Consider the following 10,979-nt stretch of genomic DNA (forward strand, 5'->3'; position numbering starts at 1 on the left):
GACGAATCAAAATATGTTTTTGGAAAACTGGGACGCCATGTCATCCGGACTGAAGAGGACAAGGAAAACCCAAGTTATCAGCGATCAGTTCAGAAGCCTGCATCTCTGATGGTATGGGGTTGCATGAGTGTGTGTGGCGTGGGCAGCTAACACATCTGGAAAGGCACCATCAATGCTGAAAGGTATATAAAAGTTCTAGAACAACATTTGCTCCCATCCAGACGTCGTCTCTTTCAGGGAAGACCTTGCATTTTCCAACATGACAATGCCAGACCACATACTGCATCAACTACAACATCATGGCTGCGTAGAAGAAGGATCCTGGTGCTGAAATGGCCAGCCTGCAGTCCAGATCTTTCACCCATAGAAAACATGTGGTGCATCGTAAAGAGGAAGATGCGACAAATTGTTGAGCCGCAGGGTTTAATTTGGATTTGTCTGTGCATGTTTTTTTGACTCTTACAGATTTTGTTACCATTCACTCGCATTATAAGACTGACAGACGGCAGCGGTTGGAGTTAAAAATCATCATTTGTGTTCTACTGAAGAAACAAAGTCACCTACATCTTGGATGTGCTGGGGTAAGCAGATAAACATCAAATTTTAATTTTGGGGTGAACTATCCCTTTAATGGAAAAGTGTCATTGCACTGTATTTAGCATTAACTAAGCTACCATAATATGTGACAGCATGTAAGGAAGTCCACTGGAGGCAAGTCTTGACGAATACAAGTGCAGTTTATTTCCATTAAACATAAACAAACATACAACAAAGCAAACTTGGCATGGCTACATGAACATGTGAGTAAATCTTTCTCTACTTTATCATCTATCATTTATGTAATTATTATTTCAGAATGCAGAGAGAGAGAGAGAGATTTCCATGAAAGATAACTACTTTAATGCTAATAAATTCATTAAAGTTGAATTCCCAATCTTTAGTTTTACAAAGTAAATGTTATTTTGAATACATATATAGTAGCATATCTTTATTTACTTTATTATCCATTGTTTATGTTATTTCAGAATGCAGGGAGAGAGTGTCATTTACTCCTCCAGTGCTGGTGAATTACTAATCTTTAGTTTTACAAAGTTTTTTTTTTTTTAAAAAACACATACAGTAGAGCATATTAAAATTACATTAAATCTGTAATTTCAAAAGAAAAGCACAAAAAAATATATAATTTCAAATTCTGAAACATCTAGGCATCACCTGAAAAAGGAAATAATTTGCACATGCAGGATGATTTCTGCCAATCAAATGTCCTGTTGAAACACCTCTTCACTTTCCCTCTTTCTCCAGCTTATTTTGCTGTCACTTTCCAACCCCATGCTCTTCAGCTTTTCACTTATCTAGAGAATACCAGCAAAAAAAAAAATAAAAAATAAAAAATAAATAATAATAATAATTAAAACCTAATAACAGCAACAATGTGATATGGGAGTTGCTTGCCTGTTCAAAACTGTTGCACAATGCTACAGGTGTTACGTTTTGGCTGTCGCAAAGACGATTCACACACGGACTTCAACAGAAAAGGGATTTACTCATAAAAGGAATGACACAACCAAACATAAAGCAAACAATATAACCGACAAAGGAGTGCAGAGTGGGAGTCCATTATAAGGGTGAGATAACGAGGTGAGCCAGGTGAAGGGAATCCGTGCTGATGGTGAGTTGATGGGGAAGTACGTGCAGGTGTGAGACGGAGAGGATGATGGGAGTTGTAGTCCGGGAACAGAGGAAACTATGACAACAGGACAGGGGTCGGCAACCTTTTTGTCATGAAATGCAAGTTTCATGACAAAAAGTGTATAATATGTATAAATACACATATTAAAAGTGCTACAGAGGATGTTTTGTTTTATACATTTTTGCGATATTACTTGAAACTGTCTTTACTAACTGATAAAAGACCTCTGGCTTGTCAATCACTGCCATTACATTCCTTGTGAGAGACGTGCGAGAAGTTATTTTTCATATCGTCATATGGATTAGGGGTGTAACGGTACACGTATTTGTACCGAACCGTTTCGGTACAGGGCTTTCGGTACGGTGCACGTGTGTACCGAAGCATTACATTGCAACCAATATTCACCACCAATAACCGCAATAAGCTCTGCGTTTTGTTACTTTCGATAAGAAACAAAGTGTCATCCTTCAAATTCTGTCCACGAAATCATGAAGTTTAAACAGAAAATGCCATTTTGACGTGCTTTGATGTGGGGTGACAGATCACTGTACAGGCGCCTCAGTTCAACCGGCAGCGCGAGCGCGGAGTGCAGGTGAATGTGTTCATCTCTTCCTCCTTAATACTAGTTACAGAATAAACATGAAAGAACATCTGAAGGTATGTTGCAAGATTCAGTACAACTTACTGAAACGGTCATATCTCATGTAATCGCTCATTCAGTGTTTCAACGGTGGAAAGACATCAATGAAAGCATCCGTATTCAACAATATGTCATTATGCATTTCAGAAAAGCCATTCAGTGTTCACAGCTTGTTAGTTCGCTAGAGAAATGAACTCTTTAGCTTAATATATGCACTGTATTAGCCAATATATTCATTATTTTACTTAATCTTTTAGTGATATCCTGATTAGGCTATTTAATGTAGGCTATGTTTAAATAAATCTGATGTTAAAATAACAGCCACTGTGTAGAAATGATTATATTTCAACAACGAATTGGAGTAAAAACATTTAGAAGTTAATGCAAAAACTGCCTTAGGTGCAGCTTACAGGTTTGCATACAATTTGTTATTTGAGTGTTGATTATTTTATCTAAAAATAAAAAGCAATTGAATTTAGGCTAATAGTTTGGGCTTCTTTCAAGTTAGGGCTCCCTACATAGTTTATAGCATTAGCAGAGATCATTTTTTTTATCCTTAAGAAACTTTTAGTTTTAATTTAATTTAATATATTTAAAGACAAAAACACAATTTGTTCAGTAAACCTCTGTTTAATAATAAAAAAAAGCAATTTTATGTTTAGTTTTCTCTCCACCTGCTGTACCGAAAACTGTACCGAACCGTGACTTCAAAACCGAGGTACGTACCGAACCGTGAGTTTTGTGTACCGTTACACCCCTAATATGGATTACTGTAGTTATTGCTGTATATGTGCCAATTGATGCTTCGACTTTTAGGAACACACGAACTTGCATTATAAAGCATTCCCAGAGATTGTTTATTTTTCTAAAAATCTTTGTGTTCATCTGAAGAAGGAAAGTCATATACATCTTGGATGGCGTGAGGGTAAAAGATGAGTAAATGGTGAAGACATGTCTGGGGGTACTGTATTTTCTTTTAATACATATAGAATTTAAAGAAAGAAACATTAGAAAAGGGACAGGAGGAGGAGGAAGCCAAGCAAGAGAAACGAATAAGAAGTGCTGTAAATCTGTTTTGAAATAACCTTTATTTAAAAAAAAAAAAAAAAAAAAAAAAAATTCCAAGTGAAATCAGATTGAATCCATGTGCTATTGTACTTAGCCTGTAACTACAAGAAACGAGAGGGTAACAAGCACCACTTTAATTTACATAAAACAAGTATTACAAATTGCAATATTGTAGTTTTACTTGCCTTAAAACAACTCAGTCAGTGCACTTTTGCAAAAACAAAATACTGTATAAATGCACTGAAATGTAGACCACTGTGTGAGTTTTTAAAAATCCTTTATATATTTGTACACTATTATTACAAAAAAGTGTGCAGTGTATGTTCTCATTAAATTGCTCACAAACGCAAGATTGTTGTCCATCATAATAGTATAAGTAACCCTTTGTTTTAAAATACTTACAGTATAAATAATTTGTTATTTTTCTGGTTGTTACCCCATTTATTCCCCAGACTTTACATATTGTTTCCATAAACTTACACATACTTACTTTATAGGTACACTCTAATTACGGAAGTAACGCTTTAAATATGTCGTAATTACACTGTACTTTCCAGGCTGTAATCTAAAGTGTTACCGAAAAGTTTTGTCATTTTCTATGATGTCAGTATGAGTAAGCCAAAGATGGTTCTCAGCTGCCACCATTCCCTCCATGGACCTGCCTATTGCCTGGGCATTATGCTCGGTAGCTCTAAACACCAAGTCAATATTCTGTCTGAGCTCATTGACAGCCTCTGGAGTCAGGCCCTCTCCCTCATCCAACTCTTTAAATACATCTGCTTGATAAGCTTGGAGCACAGCCATGTCCAGCGGCCATGTAAGATTTCCTGACTAAAGCGGAAATTATCCTACATGGCTTGGAGGGTAGCAGGGGGTGTGACTTCCAAGCTGGAGCTGAATTTATAGTGAGATGGGCCTCAAGAGTCTCTTCCACGACCAGCATTCTACTTCCCTTTCTACTTCCCATAAGCAGGAAGTAATTGCTGCCACCTGACTCCAATGATTGGTAATCTGATGTGATTGGAGGAAGAGAGGAAGCTGTGTGGATTTAAGCAGCACTATTCCACAGAGCAGAAGAAGGTGAGAGGCTTAGGGGGCGGGCGAGGCTGGGTTAGGGTGCGTCTAGTAAAAAATGGGTCATCCATTTTCGACTGGGCCTGATTTTGAGTTGGATTGTTCATTCTAGCCTCAGCTTATCTACAGCATGAGTAATTACATCTAACAACTCGACATAAGATGGGGAAGTGTGTTTCTCCTGTCCACCTGGAGGGAGAGAGCTGCACATTTCACCCATAAGCTCCTCAGAATAAGAGGCCACAGTAGACAGCACGTCATCATCAAACAATTCACAACCGAAAGAATTACGAGCTTCCGGGGTAGGCCACAATTCACCATTAACAAATACAAGAGAGAGTGAGAAAAAGGGAGAAAATTCAGTCTGCTCACTCTCCATGTGCTCTGGCTCACACGTCACCCCAACCACAGAAAAGAGGCAAGCCTCTAGTGCAAGACTCACAATTTTATTTACGGCTGTCACAGTGTCAACAGTCAGACAGGCCATCGGAGGCTGAAGTTTTGTGTTTACAACTGTGACAATGACCGCTTACCAGGATCAACTAAATGCTGGATTTTCAAAAGTGTGTAAAGTTCACGGCACCATTGTTGCAGTAAACTTGCACAGTGTTCTTGAATGAATAATATATTAGATGTACAGCGATCTGTTATTGTATGGACATCGACATTTTCATGCCCCTAAACGTGACGCTGGAACAATTGGTTGCGTTACATGTCAGTCAAACATGTTCTCATGGGCGATCCTTGGCTGTCAGTCTGAAGGTCTGGCTACTCGAAACTACTGTTCGGATAGCTATCTGTTTTGTTAAAACTGTTCAATTTACACTTGGCCACATAACATGTCACATGTCTATCCGCAAAATGAATACAATCTAATCTTCACTTTCGATGCTATATGCAAAATTTAACAGAGTTCATGTCTATGAATGCAAGATATGAGCTTACTTTCATTTATCATCAGCCAATTTCAATATCAAAGACTGCAATTGGATAGAGAGCGGCATCAGCACCGGTAAGATAATTTAGTCTCGCTGCTTTTAATGAAGATGACTGTGTGTCGAGCTTAAGGATGTGATTACTGAACTTTCAGTTTCATTTGCGGCAGTTGCACATCGGCTTGCTGAAGAGATGCTCAGCTACTCCATTGCGGCGATGCGTGCTGCAGTAGTGCTGTCATATCTGGGTACCGGAAACCGTTAAAACAAGGTGTCATGTTTATTTATTTTTTACCATTTTAGGATGAGTAAAATTTACATATGTGGCTTCAACAACCATGCGCATTTTGTCCAGTTTCAACTGGAATGGGAAAAAATGCCCTCTCTTTCAGTCTTTTCACGATTGTATAGCTCTCTGATCAGAGAAAACACAAAGTAACTAGGTACTCATATAGGTAGTTTTCACATGCATCACACTCATTTTGATGTGTGTGGAATGTTTAATAGGACTCAATAAACTTAGCATTAGCATTAACTATGTACAGCAGAACAAGCTGTACGCTGTCAGTCAGTAACTATGATGAATGATTACCACAAAATGTACATCTATATGCAGGTTAAAGGTACTTTATCTGAATAAAAAACGCATACACCTTGCTCGCTTTTCCTCATGTACCAGCGATTACCCCTCCATAGGTTGCCAACCCCTGCTATAGGATGCTGTGGTTGGCTGCCATGGTGCTATTTCAAAATTTGACACTGAAACTGAACACAGTGATTAAGGAACATACAAACCTCATTCAGGATGGCAGTCTGTATGGAAGGATCATTCAATGTGCATTTTCCATCACAGGACAATTTCAGTTTGACGATCTGCTTTTTAATTAACGTGTCATCTAGAGAAATTAAGAGTTTGTCATCAACACAGAAGATACTTTAATAAATGAAAACATATGACAGTTGTTTGTAATGTCTGTTTCAAGAATGATCTACAAATCGTCTTGTTTGAATCATTTGATTCTTTTAGGGAAACTCACCTCCATGGCAGATAAAAGGACGCTTTAGATCACAGCTTTCATGAGCCCATTTCCCAGAATTGTTTCTTGACATGCCGACACACTCAGATCCCGAACTCTGGGATGGTTGACCTTCTGTCCAGTATCTAAAGAAGAGGCTCCATTTGTCAGACCATTCCCAAGAGTCCAGGAACAGACCAATCCAGAGCGATGCTTGATTACTGATCAGATTCTGTTGCTCTGCACTGCTGATACTCGCCAAGTCAGTGTGGTGTTGTCTGCAGTAACTTTGAGCATCTCTCCATGCCATAGCAGTCGTAATGGTGATAAAACCAGAGCTGTCTGTTCAGAAACACCAGATAAAAACCAGCCCTTAGTCCAGGATCAGCTAAAGTGTGGGGGGAAAATGAACCAGTTTTGAGAACTCACCATTGAAACACACAAATGGGAGAGCGGTGCTGCAGCTCTCGTCATACCAGTTTCCATTAAAACTCCTCACACACTCTCCATCGCCATTTGGTTCTCCTGGATTCCAGATACTGTACTGGGACTGTGTGCCCATAGACCAGACCCAGCGATACTCTGTTCCATTGTGGAGACCTATCCATACTGAACCATTGTATCCATCATCCACTGTATTTACCAACAAACTTGCGTCGCTCATGGTGTCAGCAGTGGCCAGATCAGTGAACCTTGCTCTACAGTAACTCTGAGCATCTTGCCATGTCATGCTTTCATTCATAAACTGGTACTTAGGAGATTTGCGCACTTTAGGAAGGAAAAGACAGTAATTGATAGGCTACTTGAAGATAATCAGGATTAAAAAGCATATTGCCATTGGATTGCTTTTATCAATACAAGCATTCCCTGTGAACTGCACCGTGATCTAACACAATACTTTACTGTAGTGGCTTCACTAATATTGTATAGCTTTGGAATTAAATTTCAGACAGTTAATACTTAGTGCATTTTTATTTTTGAAAGTATGTGGGAATATCACAGTGCATCCCGGCAAAAATGGTTGCTACTATATAGTAGGTCTGTCCATTGACAAAATTTTATGATTTGATTAGTTTTCAACTCGCACGCTTGTGATTCATAAGCTTGTAATATAATAAATATCGAAAAACAGGTTAAGTAAAAATATAATGAATGATATATAATAGTGCATCAGTTTATTAAAGCTCCTCTCTAGAGTTGATTTTTCTGGCTGACTAACAAGTTTATGAACATTGAATGGCTTTTTACATTTTTATAATGTGAGCAGAAATTAGCCTGCAAGTTCATGGTGAACACAATGACAACATCAATAAAAGAACTCGTAAACAATGTCACATAACAAGAAATTCATTGTTCATTGTACTCAGCTTTTTATAACAGGAGTTTTCGTGAGAGTGTAGAACCAACATAACTATTTTATGGTATGGCGAATTGGAGGTGAATTCGTATTCATACATTAATTCAAAATGCACCTTGAGCTTTGGGACAGCTTGTTTGGGAGTAGTCACAGCTTTCTTGCATGCTTTCTGTATAGGTTAACCTATAATTTATTAGCAATTTGACAAAAAAAAGTTTGTGTTGTTTTGAGTGTCAGGTTTTCAGAGTTAATTTTTTTGATAGTGTATTGTGCTTGTACACACTCACTGTTTTACAGTAATGCACAGTACTTCTACAAAAGATGAAATGATAGTCATTCATCTAATTTAGATGCTCACCTCCATGGCAGATAAAAGGATACTGTAGATCACAGCTTTCATGAGACCATTTCCCAAACTTGATTCTTGACATGCCGACACAGTCACCAGATCCTGAACTCTGGGATGGTTGACCTGCCCAATTTCTAAAGAAGAGGCTCCATTTGTCAGACCATTCCCAAGAGTCCTGGAACAAACCAAACCAGATGTAATTTCCACTTGTTATAACCCTAGTTATCTGGTTATTATCCTTTGAGTTGTGGATGGAGGGCAGATCTATGTAATTCTCTCTGCAGTAGCTCTGAGCATCACTCCAAGTTTTAGCGCTCCATACCAGGATGTATCCATTATTTTCTTTTGAGAGATGCAAAAAAGAATCAGTTCATAGCTCTTCTTTCCCAGTTAAACTGCTCAATAATAAATTGGAAAAGAACAGGAACTCACCTGTGTAGCACGTAAAATATCGTTTATAGCTACAATCCATATCAACCCAGAACCCGTTACGATAAGTTACACAAGATGCATTCTCATTTGGCTCTCCTGAATCCCAGTTAGAGTACGGAGAAGATTTGTCTTCTCCATTAGACCAAGCCCAGCGTGTCTGTGTCCCTCTCTTCAGTCCAATCCACACTGATCCGCTGTATCCAGCATCCACTATATTTACCAGTCTGTTCACATCATCCATGGTGTCTACAGTAGCCAGGTCAGTGTACATCTCTCTGCAGTAACTCTGAGCCTCTGGCCATGACATTCTCAAATTTATATAGTGGTACTGACGAGAAAGAGCAGAACTGCTCCCGAAGAGCCCTGTTAAAATCAACATGTTAAACCATATCTCCATGTACACATCATCATCATAAATACAGATTACAAATGACTACACCAACCTGACAGCAGCAGCAGCACAAACAGACTCCCGTCCATGACTGCTCACACAGATCCTCTCTGCTGGATTCTAATAAAAGATGATCAAACATACATTTTCTGTGTCACAGTTGTGTAAGGAGGGAATTCAGACTGTACATTGCAAATTTATTGTAACTTTACATACTTCATGTCAAGAAATGCACCCTGAATATGATTAATTAAACATTACTGTACATAACTTAGCAAACCATTTGATTTATATTCATTACTTTTTTTTTACTTTTTTTTTTTCATTTTCTTGCATTTTATTCTTTAACTTTTAATTATTGTACCAATTAAATTAAGGGCCTTATTTTAACGTTCTAAGCGCATGGTCTAAAGCGCATGGCGCAAGTGCGCTTAGAGCATGTCCAAATCCACTTTTGCTAGTTTAAGGACAGGAAAAATGGTCGGTGCATCCGGCGCATGGTCTAAAAGGGTTGTACCTAGTCTCTTGATGAGTAATGGGTGTGTTTTGGGCGTAACGTGCAATAAACTAATTAGAGTCTCATCTCCCATCCCCTTTAAAAGTCAGTCAGTTAGATTCGTGTCATGGCGAATTCACTATTTACATGGCGGAATTTGCAAGTGGAAAAACTGAACGCTTCTCTAGTTAGGAAACGTATCTGCTAGTTCGGGAGGTTAATGCGCCTAAGCAGACTACGGGAAAAGCCGGATTCCACCAAAGCATTTTTATCTTCATGCACACAATAATATTTTACTTTGTAATGCTTTTATTTTTAATATCTGGCAGATGTGTGTGCTGCTGCGCGTCCTCGTGGTGTAAAAAGCAGAGTGTACGCGCGTTGGAGGAGCTGAAACTAGCAAAAAACATTTGCTTCACACCTGGCGCCGCATTGCACCAGGTCTATGATAGGACCCTGTCTTGTAAAGGTACTATTTTAAAGGTGCCCTAGATTCAAAAATAGAATTTATCTTGGCATAGTTGAATAACAAAAGTTCAGTACAATGTAAAGACATACAGTGAGTCTCAAACTCCATTGTTTCCTCCTTCTTATATAAATCTAATTTGTTTAAACGACCTCCGAAGAACTGGCGAATCTCAACATAACACCGACTGTTACGTAACAGTCGGGGTGTACGCCCCAAAATTTGCATAATGCCAGCCCATGATGTTCCCAACATTATGAAAAGGCATTAGACAAGGGCAGCCAGTTAACGTCTGGATCTGCACACAGCCGAATCATCAGACTAGGTAAGCAAGAACAACAGCAGAAAATTATATTTTTAGTCATATTTGTAAATTGTCTTTCTAAAAGTTTCGTTAGCATGTTGCTAATGTATTGTTAAATGTGGTTAAAGTTACCATCGTTTATTACTGTATTCATGGAGACAAGAGCCATCGCTATTTTCATTTTTTAAACACTTGGAGTCTGTATAATTCATAAACACAACTTCATTCTTTATAAATCTCTCCAACAGTGTAGCATTAGCCGTTAGCCATGGAGGACAGCCTCAAATTCACTCAGAATAAAACTTTTAACATCCAAATAAATACTTTACTTACATAATTCGAAGCATGCATGCAGCATGCATGACGAACATCTTGTAAAGATCCATTTGAGGGTTATATTAGCTGTGTGAACTTTGTAAATGCACTATAATATAGTCTTTTTTTTTTTTTATTAAGAACATTATATAGACAAAGAACGAAGCAGTCACAATGTAGGACAAATAACAAAACATAAAATAAAATATAATAAAATAAAATAAAATAAAAAGGTACAAGACGGGTATATAACTAAACACAGAAGATCACCTTAAAGGAAAAGATTAAAAAACTTACAAATTTCGATTGTTTTTTAAGCCTTCTTGTTACAAGAGTTAAGGATAGTCCCAAAGTAATGCTGCAATTCAGCAAGAAAAACACAAAAAAGTGGTTTCTGACCTTAAAATTTACATTTATGTATATAAAATTTTGTTAATAAAATAAGA

At 38.0% G+C, this 10,979-nt stretch overlaps 1 protein-coding gene across 1 annotated transcript; it reads right to left on the minus strand.

Moving 5' to 3' along the window:
• Positions 1-1,256: 1,256 nt before the first annotated feature.
• LOC137003731 (macrophage mannose receptor 1-like) lies at positions 1,257-9,041 on the minus strand. Its single transcript, XM_067364021.1, has 7 exons — positions 9,005-9,041; positions 8,562-8,924; positions 8,139-8,471; positions 6,853-7,191; positions 6,445-6,765; positions 6,203-6,303; positions 1,257-1,352 (listed from the first exon to the last, which is right to left on the minus strand). Exons 1-7 carry the CDS (start codon positions 9,039-9,041, stop codon positions 1,257-1,259), a joined length of 1,590 nt encoding a protein of 529 aa, XP_067220122.1.
• Positions 9,042-10,979: the final 1,938 nt, after the last annotated feature.

Source organism: Chanodichthys erythropterus, chromosome 16 (genome assembly GCF_024489055.1).
Source record: "Chanodichthys erythropterus isolate Z2021 chromosome 16, ASM2448905v1, whole genome shotgun sequence".
In the NCBI taxonomy this organism is placed as follows: Eukaryota; Metazoa; Chordata; class Actinopteri; order Cypriniformes; family Xenocyprididae; genus Chanodichthys; species Chanodichthys erythropterus.